General features: G+C 35.1%; 1 protein-coding gene across 1 annotated transcript in view; it reads left to right on the forward strand.

Moving 5' to 3' along the window:
- Positions 1 to 20,119, forward strand: part of Strn (striatin, calmodulin binding protein) — a 107,542-nt gene that overhangs the window by 74,009 nt on the left and 13,414 nt on the right. Inside the window, exons 8-14 of the mRNA XM_013013521.1 lie at positions 4,264 to 4,374; positions 6,924 to 7,067; positions 11,070 to 11,206; positions 13,087 to 13,262; positions 15,562 to 15,609; positions 17,149 to 17,270; positions 18,594 to 18,761. Of these exons, the coding sequence (XP_012868975.1) occupies positions 4,264 to 4,374; positions 6,924 to 7,067; positions 11,070 to 11,206; positions 13,087 to 13,262; positions 15,562 to 15,609; positions 17,149 to 17,270; positions 18,594 to 18,761 (906 nt within the window). The remainder of the gene's footprint in view (positions 1 to 4,263; positions 4,375 to 6,923; positions 7,068 to 11,069; positions 11,207 to 13,086; positions 13,263 to 15,561; positions 15,610 to 17,148; positions 17,271 to 18,593; positions 18,762 to 20,119) is intronic.

Raw genomic sequence — 20,119 nt, forward strand, 5'->3', positions numbered from 1 at the left:
TCTCGAGGGTATACAAAAGCATTCTAAGGCCAAAAAGAAAAGCCATTGGCTCTTACCTATAATTCTAGCTATTCAGAGGCTGAGATCTGAGGATCTTGGTTTGAACCCAGCTAAGACAGAGAAACCTGAGACACTCTTCATCTCCAAAAAACCATCAAAAATCTGACACTAGAGGTATGGTTCAGGTGGTAGAACACAGCCATGAGTAAAAAAGCTGAACTAGAGCACTAGGATCTGAGTTCAAGACCCAGTACTGACACACACACATACAGATGATACCTTTTCCTTCTCTTATGTTAAAAATTTTGCTCAAATTTCCCTCTTTCACACTTGTTTAACCAACCTAAGTGGCTGACAAGAAGACTATCAGGTAAGTTCAAGAGAAATATTTTTAGTAAACAGAATTTATGTATACATGTATGTGTATTTGTATTCTTTTTTTCTACCTGAAACACTCTTAACAATGAACATCATTATGATCACCTCCAAGAAAAAATGTTCTTTCTCTGTATACTATGATTAATCCCAATAGCACATGATCTGAAAAAAGTGGATTATATAGGAATTACTTTTCTTCTTTTGTATTCAAGGTAGATTTGAACTCTTCTTACCCAAAATCCATTATTATACTAGAAGCACTTATGGAATCTTATGGCGACTTTTCCTATTGAGCTGTTAAGTAGGTCACCAGTACAAATCACTATTATTTTGCATTTATTGGAACTCCTCATGAGAGAAAGGAAACTCAGCTGACTTTTTACTGTTCTTTCAACTCATTTGCAAATGTTTCTAGGCTAGCTGGCTAGTTCATTTGTCACAGAATCATTGTAAATAGATATTGTGATACTGTGATAATATCGACAATTAGAACCATGTCACATACTAGATTTTTCATCTGTCTTTATTTTTTCTTAAATCGTGTAAATTTACTGTTAGTTTAACCCTTTAATTTCTTACTTCAGGGATTCTGTCTTGATACTATTGCTATTTATTCCTTTTTTGTGACAAAAATGTGAAGAATTGGGTTGGGAAGGTGGCTCAGTGGTAGCTTGCTTGCCTTGCATGCATGAGGCCCTGAGTTCAATTCCTCAGCACCACATAAGCAGGGGGAAAAAAAATCCGGAAGTGGCAATGTGGCTCACAAGTGGTTGAGTGCTAGCCTTGAGCTGAAGAGCTGAGGGACAGCACCCAGGCCAGAGTTCAGGCCCCACGACTGGACCCCCCCCCCAAAAAAATGTGAAGAATTATTTATGATAATTAAATAGAAAAATACACTTGCTTCAAGAGAACAAAGTTTTGAAGTTTAGTGAAATTGCTTTTTATTATTCTCTACTGAACTTATTTATCAAGTTACCTAGATATTTTAGGCAACAATTCCACATTATAGGAATAGCTTCAGCTATATCACAGTTAAGGTGTTTCTCTGAGAATCACATATCTACATAGATGATAATTGACCCTCTTTCATTGCCAGTCTCATTACAGGTATTTGGGACTTCTTTTTTCCTACCAAAACAGCTATAATTTCCCTTGTATAACTTCTTTCATTTCATTGTGTGAGTCATTGTCCAGTGTATTACATGATGCATGTGTATACAGTTTAACCCAATATTGTATGAGGTAACTGGTGAAAACATGTTTGAATTGTCATATGCTTTTGTAGTGTATTTAAGTCTATCTGTTCATGAGTGAATAGAAGTGGAGGCTTCTTCACCCCTAGTTTCACCTGTTTAAGGGTCAAGTAGTAGAGCACCAGCTGAAGGAGCACATATGAGACCCTGAGTTTTAAAACTTGGTGCCAGAAAAAAAAATTCACAGAAAAGTTTTTGTTCTAATTTCAGATGATCTCAATATTCACTTGACAAATATTGTTTGATCGGGTATTTTATATGTGCCAGATCTTCCAGATAAATTGTTACTTCTGTAATGGCCTACAATCAACTAAGAGGACCTAGGCCATGAGCAATAGACCTAGTAAATGATACAGGATAGCAGTGGGTGATAAATGCTATGAAAAGAGCAAAAGAACAGAGTAAGGGAAATAAGGAGAGCTCAAGTTGGGGGTAATAATAAGAACAGGGATGCGATGGTAAGCTCCATTAAGAGGGTAGCATTTGAGCAAAAGACTTGAAGTTGATAAGGAAGTTGGCCAGGTAGAAGTATTTAGAAGGAAGAAAGTCAGAGTAGATACGAAGATAATAATAGTCCTGGAATGGCTAAGGAATTCAAGCAAGCCACAGTAGTTGGAGCACAGTGATTTCCAGGGGGCTCATAATAATCAGTGGCCACATTATGTAAGGCCATGTCAGTTATTGGTGAGATGGAGAACCTTGAGAGGGATTTGAGCTGATTTTTTTTTTTTTTGTCGGTCATGGGTCTTGAACTCTGGGCCTGGGTGCTGTCCCTCAGCTCTTCAGCTCAAGGCGAGCGCTCTACCACTTGAGCTACAGCGCCACTTCCGTTTTCTGGTGGTTAATTGGAGATAGGAGTCTCACAGTCTTTCCTGCCCGGGCTGGCTTTGAACCGCGATCCTCAGATCTCAGCCTCCTGAGTAGCTAGGATTACAGGCGTGAGCCACCGGCGCCCGGCTTGAGCTGATTTTTAAAGCAACACTCTGACTACTATACTGAGAATAGGTTACCCAGAGAACCACTGATAACCAACTTGAAGGAAAGGAAATAATTATTGCAGTCTTTCTTTCTTTCTTCCTTTCTTTTCTTTCTCTTTGTTTCTCTCTCTCTCTCTCTCTCTCACTCCCCCCCTCTCCCCCTCTCCCTCTTTCCCTCTCCCTCTCGCTTTCTCTTTCTCTCTTTCTCTTTCTTTCTTTGTTGGTCATAGGACTTGAACCTCTGGGCCTGAGTGCTGTCCCTCAGCTCTTCAGCTCAAGGCTAGCGCTCTACCACTTGGGCTAAAGCGCCACTTCCAGTTTTCTGGCGGTTTATTGGAGATAAGAGTTTCATGGCCTTTCCTGCCTGGGGTTGGCTTTGAATCGTGATCCTCAGATCTCCGCCTCCTAAGTAGCTAGGATTACAGGCATGAGCCACTGGTACTCGGCTATTGCAATATTAAGAGATCCCAGTGGTCAAAGAAGTGAAGTGATCTGTTGAAAATTCACATTCTAGATGTATTTGAACATGGAGAAAGCAATATTTTCTGAAATATTCACTGTGGAATGGAAAAGAAAGGTTTTTGGTCTAAGTAGATAGAAGTATAGAATCACTATTACATGAAGTACAGAACCCCATGGAAACAGATTGGATGAGGAGGAAACTGGGAGTTTGTATGTTCAGTTTGCAATGTCTGTTTGACTTTCTAGTGGACAGGTAGAGTGAGCAGTATGATATGCATGTCTTGAATTCAGACTAGAGTTTTGAGCTAACACTTCCATGGTATTATTGAGCACAATTATTTTATAGTAAGTGTAAGAGATCAAGCTTATATTTACTGTTTAACGTTTTCTGAAATAGTATTGAGTATCTTTTTTACTAGAAGCTCCGTTTCTTATTTTGAGAATTTATAGACTAACATCAGTTTTAATTTTTGACCTTACAAATTGCTATTTTTAGTATTTTTATTTATTATTTTGTCAGTCATGGGGCTTGAACTCTGGGCTTGGGCACTGTCCCTACGCTCTTCAGCTCAAGGGGAGCACTCTTCTACTTGAGCCACAGTGCCACTTCCGGTTTTCTAGTGGTTTATTGAAGATAAGAGTCTCATGGACTTTCCTGCCTGGGCTGGCTTTGAACCATGATCCTCAGATCTCAGCCTCCTGAGTAGCTAAGATGATAGGCGTGAGCCACCTGCACCTGGTTTCAAAATGCTATTTTTAAAGTCAGTAAAATAAAGAGTATGTCAATGAACACATGCCAAAATCAAAAGTGTTGAAATAGAAAGATCATTACAGATGAGTTTGTATTATCTCTGAATAAGTCTTTTCTCTTTAGCACAAAAATAAATATGAAGTGTATTTTGTGAGATTCTATTCATGAAAGAAATCACAAAATATAATGAATAATAATGAGAGGTTCTTGAGTATAAGGTATTTGGAGAGTTGCTTAAATTTCTTGATTTTTTTCACATATCTCTTTCAGAGGAAATTTATTCTTGATTAGGGATTGAACTGATGATTACTTCTCAGTGGTTATGTTTCTGTGGCTAAGTAAATAATGCTGTAGAGAAAATGGTGTCTATCGAACATATTGACTTTTAGAGTATTTGATATCTTATTGAAAAAGGCTATTTCATTTGTTTTACTCTGTTTAGAAAAGGAAGACCAATGTCTCATGCCTGAAGCCTGGAATGTGGACCAGGGAGTAATTACCAAACTCAAGGAACAATACAAAAAGGAGAGAAAGGGGAAAAAAGGGGTGAAGAGTAAGTGGAAAACATTGTATCTGTAAATCATAAATCTTGCCTCTTTTTACATCTCCCAAGTTTTTTTTTCAATGTTTTCCTAAAACTACTTACTCTTTTTCATTTCTGCTCCTGACCTCTTTCCTTTCACCTACTCTCAGGGGTTGAAATTAAATGGTTAGCCATTTGATTATGAAGTTAACAAAAAACCATATATGAGTATGGAATAATAACAAATTTAAGAGCCTTATGAGAGTATTAAACTATATATTTAAATAGTGATAAGTTGATATTTAAAAGTGTATATGCCAAATTACAATGATATTTATTCCTAATGGCAGTTTATAAATCTCATCTAACTTGACCTTCTGACAAACCAGCAAAGATATTGCTTATACTTTAAGATTTTGAATACAAAATTTCTACCCCTGAATGCTTCATGTTCACAATACACAGTTCATTTGCTCACAACCACTATATGCTATACAGGGCACAGAATCAAAAGCATAAAGTCTTTTTTTAATTTAAAAACTTTGGCCAATTTAATTCATAGCAATTTTACTAGTTACCTTTTTTTTCTTTCCAATAATATATTTGCTGTATCAAAAACAAGCTAAAATGAAAGTTCCAGCCCTGTGAATCATATAATTCATTATGCAAATGAAAGGCTTAACAATAGACCTAGTTAAATATGTAAAGTGGAAATACTAACTCTTTCAAAACATCTCTAAAAACAATCTTAAACATTTATTTAGGAGAACAAGGCTAAAGAACCTTCTCATATTCCCACCCTCATTGTTAATTGGCCTCCCCTTTATGGTAATAGAAATTTCATCCATTGTGATATAAAGGGCAGTGTAAGGTGAGATTAAAGTATAAACTTAGTGAAAAATGTATTTATAACTTGAAAAAAAACAGAGGGATATGCTTTATCGCTCTATTTTTAAATTGTATCAACCAGTTCAGGTATGACATTTTTTTACAGTGTGGTAGTAACTTGAAAACATTTAGAACTTTATTTTGAATACTTAGAATTTATTGATGTTTAAAAAAATTCATTATCATTAGTAGTACAGTATCAACAATTACCTACTGAGACATATCATTTAGTACTATCTCAATATAAATTAAATGGGAATGGAAAGATTACTATTAAAACAAGAACATTTCATACTTTTTATCAAATATACTGATAAAAATTTAATCTTCATAGATGTCCTGTGACATGAATTGTCATGACTTTTGGGGCCATGACCAAGCAGTTAAACTGCAATTTTGAAGAAAACTGTTTATGTCATATTTGAGAAATAATTTCTAGATTAGCTTAACAGTTAATACATTTAAGTCATTATGGTGTAAGAATGGATATCTCGAAATGTGAACATATTTTGATTGGAAACCTAGCCAAGACTTACATAGAATTCATCTACTCTCACATAGATGATTCAGGTCTTGTCAAGTGTCAAGGTATCACTTAAGATCTAAAATTGCACCATTTGACTGGAACAGTATTCCTACCAATAGAAGCAATTGCATTTCCTGAATCTGAGAATTAGAATCTGGCTCTTTTTATGTGTGTATGTGTGTGTTTAGTAAAGCAAATAAAAAATTCTGGGGTGGAAAGAGATTTGAATATCTCAGGTAGAGGGAATGTAGACAGAAGTTCAGCAGATTTTTTTAAAAATCATTTTTACCTTTTACCTGTTACTTTGCTAAGTAGCAGTGTAAGATACAAGTGAAGATTTATGATTTAAAAAACCCCAAAACTTTGAATGGGCTTAATGAAGCATTAATTTATAAACTACCATAATGTATTTTTAGTTGGACTTAATAGAAGAATTTGAGTCTTTTAAATTCATGTAGTATATATATTTTTTTCCAGTCAAATTGTGTACTCTGATCAAACTATCTTAAAATACAATTTTAGGTATTAGTTAAAATTGCTTAGAAATAGTTGTATCTTTGCTGGTATAGGGGAAAAAAAACCATAATGGACTATGGGTAAGATTTTCCCATTCTTAATTAAACTTATAACAGGAAAAACTACCGAAGATCTGTTTCAGCCTCTATCCTATATAAAACAGTCAAAACAGGGATGTGGGAGAATGAAGAATCAAAGCTCAGGTAAGTAATTAGTAGGGCATGAGATTTCACCTTGGGTACCATAGCTTCAGGATGTAAGACAGTGAATGAAATTTAATTTAAACAAACACTGCTTTAATTCATAGTTCACAATCTGAGGTGTCTGTCTTCATTTAGAGTCTGTATCATTGATTATAGACTATTAATGACTTTTAATTGGTCCAACTTGTATATAAATATTCTTTTTCACTCAAATAATGATTCCATTGGCTTAATTTATAAAACTATATCTAAAATACATTTCTTTTCAAGAAATAATAAACTTTTAGAATTTAAAAACTTAAAGTAATTCTTATTGATAAATCTAGGATGTTTTTAAAGATAAATGTTGATAGATGTGAAATAAGGTTGATGTCACAATTATGATGTAGTACATAATTCTGTTTCTTCTTTTGTTTCCTCTCCCTGTCCCCCTTTTTTTTGGCTAGGACCCAATAGGTCAAAGCTACAAGATATGCTTGCTAATTTGAGAGATGTTGATGAACTTCCTTCATTGCAGCCGTCTGTGGGTTCACCTTCCAGACCCAGCAGCTCCAGGCTACCTGAGCATGAAATCAGTAGGGCAGATGAAGGTACGTATTTAAGATACTCTGGAACACAGAAAGTACTAAAACACAAAGCTGTAAACTCAGTTATTACTATAAAGGACTCTCCTGTCATAGAATTTTACTCTGAAAATATTTGATGTACATAAGTATTCTCTAAATGAAGGCTTTCTTGGATTCAGTTAGGTTAATTCCCACTTCATCTTTACAACTTCATAAACTTCCATAAACTTTAAAACTAATTCTTACATTTTGGTTTAGAATACCCTGTAATTCCTGTGCAAATAACATTCAACTGCTGAGAAAATTAAGAACAAAAATAAGTAATAAATGTTTACCTTGAGATTCAACACAAACATTTTATTTAAGCTATTTATTAGTGATAAAAAGTGTGTATGGCTGCAGTTCACCTAACAGTTGAGTCACATCTTCAGCTTCTTGTGTATCTTTGTCAACATGCCTTTTTATATATACTTACATAGATACTTTTTATATGTAAGTATATATGTATTTTTCATATGTAATAATTCAATTTTATAGTTAAAATGATTTTTAAGCCAATAGCTCACACCTGTAATTCCAGCTACTCACGTGGCTGAGATCTGAGCATTGGAGTTTGAAGTCAGCCTGGGCAGGAAAGCCTGTGAGACTCTATCACCAATTAACTACCAAAGAGCCAGAAGTGGAGCTGTGGCTCAAGTGGTAGAGTGCTAACCTTGAACAAAAAAGCTCAAAGACAGTGCTGAGGCCCTGAGTTCAAGCCTCAGAACTAGCACAGAAGAAAATAATAATTTTTTTGTTGAGCCACAGCACCACTTCCAGCTTTTTCTGTGTATGTGGTACTGAGGGTACTACCCAGGGCTTCATGCATGCTAGGTAAGTACTTTACAACTAAGCCACATTCCAGCCAGAAAATAATAACTTTTAAACTTACAACTCTTAATACTAAATATTATCCTTGAGATGAAACCAATCCCTTTTGAATATTGTTATTCAGTAGTTGTTTCCAGCTTTTTATGGTAAGTCTTTTGTTATATAAATATACATATATATAAATACCGTTTTCTCAGAGGTAGTGATATGTAGCTCAGTGGTAGAGCATTTGTCATGTGCAAGGCTTGGATTTACTCTTCATCATCACAGAGAGGGAGAGATCAAGAGGGAAGGGGAAAGAAAGGATGAGAGAGGGAGAGAAAATGAGAATAAGAAAATGAAATAAGTTATATATTTAATTTTGTGACATACTTCTTGGTCTTCTCCACTTGCAGAAAAAAGCCTATGTATGTTCTATAGTTTTATCACTTGATTTTTATTCAGAAGGTAATGTTATATTTAAGAGGTATAGTTACATAACTAGAAATGTGAGCTATAGTCTTAAGTTTGGGGCCTTTAGAGAACAAGATACTCAGAGCATAATGCCCATTCTTGCTCTTCTCTTCAGACATCTGCTGACTATCCATGGGGGTATGAGGATATTGTTGTTACCTTCTTTGTTTTTAGTTTTACTTTGCAATTTCTGGAGCATTGGTTAAAACTAGCCCATACAATGTGTATGGTCAGAAACCTTAGTATTTGTTTAAAGTTGTTTTAGTTCACATTTGACTGTTTGAAATGAAAATAAAATAAACAAACTCTTGTCTTAAGACCTAGCTTCCTACTCTCAAAATAGTAGTTTCTTTGTAAATTTGGCCTGAAAATTACTTTCTAACTTAAACAATTTCTACTGTATATTAATAAATATTTAGAGCTTTTTGTAACCCCGAGATATCACATAGCATTTAGGCAAAACCTATTTTTATTATTGCTGCTGTATTATAAAGTGACTTGGTAATGGTCTTAATTTTTATTCTGTTTTATTCTGACAAGGATTTTTAAGTAGAGTTTCTGTCTCTACTATTAAAAATAATTATTTAATTTAATCAACAAATATTTAATATTAGATATGATTGACTGCAAACCAAGAAAAAATCTTGTTAATCTGTTAATACATTTGACTTGTTTAACTTTGGAGAAAAAAGTTAATTTCTCTTTCTCAGAAGTGTTTGTCATCAATAAAGTAATTACCTCTAGAAACCAACTCCAAGCGCATTTCTGATTGTCAGAATAAATTTTCACTTAGAATTTTAAAGAGTTAAAGTACAGGAAGTGGTGCTGTGGCTCAAGCGGTAGAACTCTCTCCTTGAGCTGAAGAGCGCAGGAACAGCGCCCAAGCCCAGAGTTCAAGCCCCATGATCGACTCCCCCCTGCCCCCCCCAAAAAAGAGTTAAGTATATTAAAGTATATCATAATTTGGCATTTTGCTTTTAACTGATTCTTTTTTTTTTTTGGGTCCAGTCATGGGGCTTGACCTCTGGGCCTGGGCGCTGTCCCTCAGCTCTTCAGCTCAAGGCTAGCGCTCTACCACTTGAGCCACAGCGCCACTTCTGGCTTTTTTCTTTTTGCTTATGTGGTGCTGAGGAATGGAACCCAGGGCCTCATGCCTGCAAGGCAAACGCTCTACCACTGAGCCACCTTCCCAGCCCTTAACTGATTCTTCTATAATAGTTATTGAAAGGATTACATTGTGTATTCTTAGTTAAAAAAACAGAATATTCAAATTTATCACAAAGTAAGGCTATGTCTTGAAGCACTGTTGGAAACCATAGAAGTGTTAAATAGATCTAAAATCTTCAGAGAATTGAGCTACTAATTTAAGTGGAGCACTTGCCTAACTTGTGAGGCTCTTGAGTTCCATCTTAGTATGTGACATCGACACAGACACACATGAAATATACCCTCTGACATAACATTTTAAAATAAAGTATACCCACAAAAAAGTACTGAAATAATAAGGGAACAATTCAATTAATTATAATAAATTCAGAATTATCAGCCATCTGTGCTACTATCCCAGGTTAAGAAGTAGAACATTATCAAGGCCCTAGGAGTTGAGCTTGTATTACCTTTGGATCACTGTCTCCTCCATGCCTCTCAGATGAGACTTGACTTTTTATTTTTGTAAATTTTCTGTGCTCGTTCTGGGGCTTAAACTTGAGGCTTGCGTACCATCCTTGAGTTTTTGTACTCAAGACTAGTGCTCTTGTACTTGAGCCACAGCTCCACTTCTGGCTTTTTGGTGATTAATTGGAGATCAGAGTCTCACAGGCTTCTTTGTCTGGGCTTTGAAAAGCAATCCTCAGATCTCAGCCTCCTGAGTAGCTAGAATTACAGGCATGAGGCACCAGTGCTAGCTGGGCCTGACTTTTTTTTTAAATTTTTTATTGTGAAAATACTGTACAGAGGGGTTACAATTACATGGGCAAGATAGTGGCCTGACTTTTGACACTACAAATTAATTTTGCCTCAAAATAGGCACATCTTAAAATTATAAACATTTTTATTTTAAAATTTCTTTAGTCTTCCAGGTTATAAAATCGATTAATTTTGATTGACTCCAACAGTGTTGAGAATTACTTGTTGGAAATATTAAGTGATTGATAACAGTGATTTGGATAATTAGTATAAAATATCAGATGGGGGAACTTACTTTGTTTTCTGTGTAATGAAAAGGGAAGGCCAGTATTAGATTTGTTTCAAGCTTTACTTTTCTGATTATATGAAATACCTTTAGTTGTGGATAAGATAGGAAAAGAAAATTAACTTCAAGGTTTTTTGTTCATTGAATTTTACATATTTTAAAACATTTTAAATAGTTATATATATATACATTACAAAGACCTTTGATTAAAAAAATGAAACTAGTTGTTGATAATTTTAAAAAGTTCTTTTTTTAATGAAAAAAGTATTTTATTCCTAGGATTTCTAGGTAATTGGCAAAGAAATTTTCTAGTCTGAATAGTAAATTCAGTAAGCCAGTGAGCTCAGCTATCACATTTGGAAAAAGTATCCACATCACCTCCCCTGAAAATGTCATTGTACAATTCTGCTTTAGAACACCATTTTCAGAGAAGCATAATCAATTAAGCATAATCCATTCATTTTTTATAATCCAATTTTAAAAAGTTCTTAATGTTTATCTTCTTCCTTCAGTTGAAGCACTGACATTTCCTCCTTCTTCTGGAAAGTCTTTCATTATGGGAGCAGATGAAGCCCTTGAAAGTGAACTAGGACTTGGAGAATTAGCAGGCCTTACAGTGGCCAATGAAGCAGACTCACTAGCTTACGATGTAAGTGGTAGTTTTGTTTGTTATGTTTTTCCTTAGTTTTTGAAAATAAAAAGTTGGATTTATAGAAAAATATGGTTGTGGTAAAATCTTCACAAGTATAGACCTTGTTTCAGCTTTGATTACACACTTTGCAAAGATGAATAAGAAGATAAATTATTTTAAATAACCTAATGATTAAAATTATAGGTTTTTGCCTGGTTAGTAATGTTTAAAATAACAGATAATTCTCAAAATAGCACCTATTGTTAACACTGCTCATTTTCTTAATGTGTTAGCAATACTTGCCCAAGTTTTTTTAAGCCTAGTATGAGTTTACTTTTTGAATGTGAAGAAATCATATATAGTGCTAATATAAATAAATGCCAGCTACTACTTCAGTTTTCCTGTTATTTGGAATAAAAAAAATAGTACTTTTTTCCCTCAGTTGTTGGGAGTTACTATGAAGATAAAGGACATAATGATGTGTTTCTTTTACCCACATGTATATATCTATCTATCTATCTATTTTTTTTTTTTTTGGTCGGTCATGGGGCTTGAACTCTGGGCTTGGGTGCTATCCCTGTGCTCTTCAGCTCAAGGCGAGTGCTCTACCGCTTGAGCCACAGCACCACTTCTGGTTTTTCTAGTGGTTTATTGGAGATAAGAGTCTCACAGACTTTTCTGCCCAAGCTGGCTTTGAACTGTGATCCTCAGATCTCAGCCTCCTGAGTAGCTAGGATTATAGGCGTGAGCCAATGGCGCCCGGCTCACATGTATATTTTTTACTATCTGATTGTTTCCTCTAACATTTTCTATTTCCAATTTATAAACCTGATTTTTAGTTTGATGAAGAAAATTTAGCCCAAGTTAGAACGTGAAAAAATGACCATGTTTTAAAACGTTAACGTAAATGTAAAGATTACTTAATTTTTCAACTCCTTATCCAAAGTAACATTTTTTCCCCCCTGGGGATGGAGGAAACAAGTAATCAGGATCTTGCACTGGTTAGGCAGATGCTTTACCACCTGAACTATGCTGCAGTCCTTAAAATGATGATTTCTATACCGTAGTTTAGATTGAGTTGCATGGCTTAGGAACCCTCCTAGTTATATTAGTCACTTCCTATCATTGTGACAAAATTCTTGTGATAACTGCTTACAAGGAAGGAACGTTTATTTTGCATCACAGTTTTCAGTCTGGTCAGTTGATTTGTTTCTTGGAGGCTTATGATGGGAGGAAGGGTTAGGCAGCTGGGAAACAAAGAGAAAGAGAAGGACAAAGGGTCCCAATAAATCCATCAAGGGCAAACTCCTCAGTGATCTAACTTTCTTTCCAGTTGGCCCATCTTGTAAGGGTTCTACCACCTCACAGTAGTTCCATAGCCTGGGGACCAAGCCTTCAACAAGTGAATCTTTAGAAGGCATATAAGATCTAAACTAGAATTTGTGAAAGTCTATTTTTCTAATTATTTGATATACTTTTTATATTGAGTCCGTATTTCTTCAGAGAAAACCACTGTTGACATTTGGCTATGGTTTGGTTATTTACATTTAATAATTATATTGATTTGAAAGTTGTACAATGTGATGGTTTAGTAAGAAGACAACAAGAATTAATGTTTAGGGGCTGGGAAGGTTGGTCAGTGGTAGAGTTCTTGCCTTGCATGCATGAGGCCCTGGGTTTGAGTCCTCAGTACCACAGAAGCAGGAAAAGCCAGAAGCGGCACTGTGGCTCAACTGGTAGAGTGCTAGCCTTGAGCAGAAGAGCTGAAGGATAGCACCCAGGCAGGCCTAGAGTTCAGGCCCCACGACTGGCAAAAAAAAAAAAGAATTAATTTTTAAATGTAAGAAGTTTTTCTCCTAGTCTGAATGAACTATATCTTTGTTTTGTTTCATTGATAGATAGCAAACAATAAAGATGCACTGAGGAAGACTTGGAACCCTAAGTTTACATTAAGAAGTCATTTTGATGGCATTCGAGCCCTTGCTTTCCACCCCATTGAGCCTGTTTTGATAACAGCATCAGAAGATCATACACTGAAAATGTGGAATTTGCAGAAAACAGCTCCAGCCAAAAAGTAAGACTATTGTACTTTAACTTTATTTGGTATTTCAGTTAAGTTTCTCAGGAAGAATACATTTAATTACTTGCTGTTCAGTTTCTTCTAGTTCTTTCTTCTTTACCGTGTCATATAATTTAGTTTTTCTTTTCATTAGAGTCTAATGTTATGTTGGAAAAACTGACATATAGGAAAGGAATGTTTTAATCTGATGTTTTCCCCAGAGTTTATGAATGCTGATTTACAGTCCTTTTTCATGCGGTGTTTTTTGATATCTGTCATGTTTGGAGAGCCTCTTGTTTCTATGAAGATTCATACTGTTAGTAAAATAGGCATGTTTAAAATGATCAAATCTTCACCTTCTTCTGCTCTAATGTTCACTAAGTTTGAATGTGCAGAGTGGAGGAGAGAAAGGGCTGATTGGGAGCAGTAATGGACCTGTCTTGGTCTTAACTTTTTAGGCTGCGGTACATTTCATACCAACCAGTATCTCTAAACTGAAAAGTACTACTTAGTTGCTAGTCTTGTCTTGAACCATTGGTTCTAAATATTAATGGGCATGATTTAGTATAAACCTTCTTAGAAGTCCCTGAAGTAGACTTGATTCTACATGATGGAACACTTAGTGGAGCTCTTCTTCTTCCTTGGATCACATTGTTCAAAACTAATATCTGCCATCAAGAACTCTTCTGCAGTCTGAGGAACAAAAGTGTCCTCCATCAAATGGAGGACATTATTGAAATTTTTTCACTGATAAATCTGTTGTCCAGTTTGAAAGAGATCAGTAGTATTTATTCTGTGAGTGATATATAAAGTAGACTAGTATTTTCAGTTGAGAAGATTGTTTTTTCTGTTTATTATACCTTTTACCTTTTTAATTTTTTTAATCGCAATGTGCTAGCTGCAGTTCTAACATTAATAGTAACTATAATAGAACTATTAATAGAACTATATAAGTGTCTCATTTAGAAAAACATTGAAACAAATTTCTTGTTGGAGATAGCTTACTAAAAATACTTTAACATGAAAATAACAGATGTTTAACCTTTGGACTTAAAGCCTGAAAATGACTTGAGGAGAGATGATAAATGCTTCAAAATAACTGCAATACAACGTACTTGACTTTAAATCCAGTTTTCATGATAAGTAGGTAATATAGTTTATCCATAGTAGCCGTAGTAGTATTGTTAGTAATGAGTAAAATACTGACTTTCAGGACAGTTTCTACAGAATCAAGGATAACCTTCATGGAAAGCTAAGGAAATCAAAGTACCATTTGTTGAAATCCTATCCTGCATTTGGTTTTATCCTGGGCTGTTTTTTTTTTTTTCCCCTAATCTTTCTGGGCTGTTTTTTAGGTTGTAGAAATTAATTTAATCAAATGAGTGTTTGGTACTTTCACCATTTTTCTTTTTTGTAAATCTGAACTTTATTCATTTTTTTGCACATATCTTTCCCCAATTCATAGAGTCTTTAAAATCTCTATGTATAAACCATTTTTCTATTTACTTAAAAAAATCTGAAGTTGTCTAAGTCTAAATAGCTTACCTAAATTTAATAATTAATTTAATGGCAGAACTGGAAATTGAAGTCAGAAATGTATCCCTATAAACCCCTTGTTGTTTTTCTGAATAAAGTTGTCTCTCAGCTGGGTGCTGGTGGCTCACTCCTGTAATTCTGGCTACTTAGGAGGCTGAGATCTGAGGATTGCTTTTCAAAGCCAAGCTAGGCAGGAAAGTCTGTGAGACTTTTATCTATAATTAGCCATCAGAATACTGGAAGTGGCACTGTGCCTCAAGTGGTAGATGCTTACCTTGAGCTGAAGAGCCCAGGGATAGCGCCAAAGCCCAGAGTTCAAGCCCCATGACTGAGGTTCCCCCCCCCAAAAAAAAAGTTGTCTCTCCTTTTTTTTTTTTTGGTTGGTTGTGGGGTCTGAACTCTTGCCTGGGCACTGTCCCTTGGCTCTTCAACTCAAGGCTAGCGCTCTACCACTAGAGTCATAACTCCACTTCTGGCCTTTTCTGCTTATGTGGTGCTGAGGAAGACAAGCACTCTACCACTGAGCCACCTTCCCAGCCCCTCCTTTTATTCAGATTGTAACAGTGCTGAAACCATTGTAACAAAATTATTACTACTGCATAAGGAACTTGTTCCATGACACCAGAAAAAGTAAGTGGAGTTAGGTAAGTTTTCTTAAGTATAGTGTAGTTGAGAATTACCAGGATGACTATATTTCTAAAGGCAGTTTTATGATATACATTATTGTATTGCTTATTGTTGAAATTTAGAATTGTTACTTGTCTCCTTTCTTATTTAGGAGTACTTCTCTTGATGTAGAGCCTATCTATACCTTCAGGGCTCACAAGTAAGTATGTGTTTGTTTATTCATTCGTTCATTCATTCATTCATTTTGTCAATCATTGGACTTGAACTCAGAGCCTGAGTGCTGTCCAGAGCTTTTCTGCTCAAAGTAGTTGTACTATCACTTCCAGTTTCCTGGTGGTTAATTGGAGAGGAGAGTTTCATGGAGTTTCCTGCCTGGTCTGGCTTTGAACTGCAATCCTCAAATCTCATTCTCTTAAGTAGTTAGCTAAGATTAGAACACCTGACTTATGTTTTTTATTTTAAACTGGTATCATTGTAAAACAGAATTGTAAACAATTTTTAATAGGATATTTTTATTTCACTTACATATTTTCATTACTTAATTTTAGTATTTAGTTATGGTTTTCTTGTAAATGTAAAAAAATTGACAAGTAATACTGTGCTAAATACAAGTTTATTGCTACTAAATAGGGTCCTTACTGAAAGGTTTTATTTGCATGATGCCTAAATGATATATGTGCACATCTTAAAGTTGAGGCAATTAGGTTTAAATATTAGAAATCTTGGCAATGTTTTTCTCTTAAAGATGATTGACATAAACATATTCAAGAGCTAGGCAGATGGATTTACAAGGAGATTCTAATACCTTTTATATATAGGGTCAGCTGGTAAATACTTTCTGGTTTTGTAGGCTAGATACTTGCAATTAGTTTTGTTTATTTGGTTTTGGTTTCTGTCTTGGGGATAGAACTCTCTAAGTTTTGGTTTAGTATATTCTTTGGTTGTTTCATTTTGTCTTTAAGAATATAAAGAAATATACTTTATTTACCTTTAAGATCCCACAATCCACTGTTAGATAGAGATGGTGTACATTATGTGAAAAATGAACTGTGTAACTTGAAAGTTACACAGAATAGGGATGGGAAGTGACAGATGGAAAAGAACAAAGGAAGGGGTGACATTGACCAAGAAGCATTGTACTTGCAACCTGACTCATCGAATTATAACCTTTTCTACAACTACTTAAAATTAACAAATAAGAAAGAAAGAATTACTGGGTACTGGTGACTCACACCTGTAATCTTAGTTCTAACTCAGGAGGCTAATATCTGAGGATCACAGCTCAACTCATGTAGGAAAGTCTGTCTGTGAGATTCTATCTAACTACTGCCAGAAATGGAGCTCTGGCTCAAGATGTTGGGTTCTAGTCTTGAGCAAAAAAGACAGCATCTAGGTCCTGAGTTCAAGCCCCATGATTGATTTAGCACCCGCATGTGCCTGTGCGTGCGCGCACGCGCGCGCACACACACACACACACACACACACACACACACTTGTAAGAACCATTCTTAGCTTGAGACTGAACAGAAACAGATTACTGGTAGAATTTTGCCTACAGCCATGATTTTATAACCTCTGGTTTGAACACTAATTTGACAGTATTTTTATTAATTGTTTTAGGCAGAAAAATAGAAAGTCATTTGAGTAATTAAGCATTTGTGTCTTTGACAAACCATTAAAGGACTTATTTTTGAAAACAGCAGTTTACTTACTTACCCTAATTTATTTAACTTCGCAGAGGCCCAGTGCTTTGTGTGGTAATGAGCAGCAATGGTGAGCAATGCTACAGTGGTGGTACTGACGGACTGATCCAGAGCTGGAATACCACCAATCCTAACATTGATCCCTATGATTCCTACGGTATGTCATTCCCAATGTTTTAAAAGAAGAGTGTTTGGTCTGCCGTATTTTCCCACAGTGGCTTTAAGGATAACATTAGGTATTTTTTTCTTTTGTTTTTTTTTTATTTTGAAAATACTGTATAGAGGGGTTACAATTACATGAGCAAGGTTATGAGTACATTTATAATCAAGCATTGTAGCCTCCTCCTTTGTTTCCCCTTCCCATCCCTTCCCATCTTCCCCCGCCCCCCCCCCAAAATTAGGTATTTTTGAAAATAAGAGAAGCGTATCTTCCTTTGTTTGGTTAGGAAATAATTTGGTATATATTATGCAAAAGAAAAAACAAGTTCTTACTGAGAAAACAGTTCATATTTCCCCATATTCAGCTTGAGTAACTATTGTTTTCTTCAGTTTAGGCATCTATATGGTACTTGAAGCATTTCTAACCTATAATCATTTCATCATTGTTCTTACAAACAACTTTGAAGGAAAATGAATGTTATCATTATCATTAGAGGATAATGATATTGGAGGGATATAGACACTTAGGGTGTTTTAAGTATATGCCACCAAAATATTTAAAAAGGCTACAAGATTAAGAAGTATCCTTTAAATCTTTGAAACAGTATCCTGGGCATAAATCTATACTATATTTATCACTCAATAGTAACATAAGTTCTCTTTCAAAATTTGTATAGGAATGGATAGATTTGGTTTTCATTTAAGTTGTACAGAGGTTTAAAATGTCATAAAGCTGTTTTGCTGAATCTTTTACAAGAACATCTGATTTTTAAAATAAACCATTTATAATATGGAATCATTTAAAAGCTGTATAATGTTTTAAAGTGTTATTTGTCATAAAACTGTATTTACTATCTACTATTTAATTTCCTTGGATTTTTTTTGTGGGGGGTCACTCATGGGGCTTGAACTCTGGCCCTGGGTGCTATCCCTAAGCTCTTCAGCTCAAGGTGAGTGCTCTACCACTTGAGCCACAGTGCCATTTCCTACTATTTAATTTAAATTTACTATTTAAATTTTACTATTTTTTGAGTTTTGCCACCAATTCTAAGTAAACATAAATTTAGTAAACAAAAATTTAACACTTAATAAGCATTAAAATAGATCATTTTCTCTAAGAAAGAATGTACTTTTAAGTTTTAATTAAAGTTGAATTCCACAATTGTATATCTCCAAGCCTGTTTTTAATTACTACAACATTTAAAAGAAACTAGGAAAAGTATTTCACCCTATTATCAGAAGCTTTTATTTTACTTCTGTGGAACCTGTAACAATAACTTCATGATAATTTTCTCCTGGTTTTGTACTCTTTTTTACATAGATCCTTCTGTATTGCGAGGCCCTCTGCTAGGTCACACAGATGCAGTCTGGGGTTTGGCATACAGTGCGGCACATCAGCGTTTGTTGTCCTGTTCAGCAGATGGCACTCTTCGTTTATGGAATACAATGGAGGTTGCTCCAGCTCTGAGTGTATTTAGTGATAATCAAGGTACATACCTTAGATTATTTTGCTGAATCTTTTGTAAAAACATCATATTTTTGAGAAGGAACAAGCAAGCAAATAAATAATTCTGTAAACTCTATTTAAATCTAAACTCTTTTTAAATCTAAAGTTATTTTTAAGCAATTTTTCAAGCAAATTTTTAAACTTATTTGTAATTCTTAAAAGCATAGTATTTGGTGAGAAAACATTTCAAATTTTAAAAATTGGGAAATAATTTATACTGTAGTAAAAAATACAGATCTTCAGTGCCTAATAAACTAATTCATTGCTATAAATCACACACAGATCAATACCTAGAATATTTCTTTCACCTCTCCAGAGCTCTGTCTGTTCACAATAGGTTATTACCATTGTGATTTTTTCATCATTAGATTAGTTTTGTTAGCCCTTAAACTTCATAAAATGCAATAATAAAGTTTGTACTCTTTTGTACCTGGCTTTTGACTCACTATAATCTTTTTGCAATTCATTGTCAGTTTGTTTCTACTATTTTAAGACTATTTCATGAAGCTATTGATAGTCTATTCATTTACTTCTTTTTCATAGTGTCTATTAATTGTACAGAATGAGAGGTTTCCCTGTGACATTTCCATACATACAATGTACTTTAATAATGGTCGCACTATTATTCTTTATTATTCCTCTTCTCCCCCAGTTTTGCTTTTGTTTTTTTTTGGGGGGGGGCATGGGGCTTGAACTCTGGTCTGGGTTTTGTCCCTGAGCTCTTCAGCTCAAGGCTAGCACTCTGCCACTTAAGCCACAGTGCCACTTCCAGTTTTCTGGTCGTTAATTGGAGATAAGAGTCTCATGGACTTTACTGCCTGGCTCAGATCTCAGCCTCCTTAGTAGCTAGGATTACGAGCATGAGCCACCAGTGCCTGCCCCCCCCTCCCAATTTTTAAAAGTTTTTCTTAAAATTTTTTAAGTGATACTTGGGTGTGAACTTACACATTCATTATTGTTAGACTGGTCTTCCACCACTTCAGTACTTGCTGATTTTTTAATATGGGTTTATTATTATTATTTATTAATATTGTTGTTGGTCATAGGGCTTGAACTCAGGGACTGGGCACTGTCCCTGAGTTCTTTTTGCTCAAGGCTAGTGCTCTACCACTTTGAACCCACAGCTCTATTTCCAGTTTTCTGATGATTAATTGGCGATAAAGAGTCCTATAGACTTTCCTGCCTGGGCTGACTATGAATGACAGGCTTTGAACTGCAAACCTTAGATCTTAGCCTCATGAGTCACTAAGATTGTAGGTATGAGCCACCAGTGCCTGGCTTATTATCTTTTTATTATGATCTTTACATACACATACACACATACACATACTCTCACACAT

This window comes from Dipodomys ordii, unplaced genomic scaffold (genome assembly GCF_000151885.1).
Source record: "Dipodomys ordii isolate 6190 unplaced genomic scaffold, Dord_2.0 Scaffold20, whole genome shotgun sequence".
Lineage (NCBI taxonomy): Eukaryota > Metazoa > Chordata > Mammalia > Rodentia > Heteromyidae > Dipodomys > Dipodomys ordii.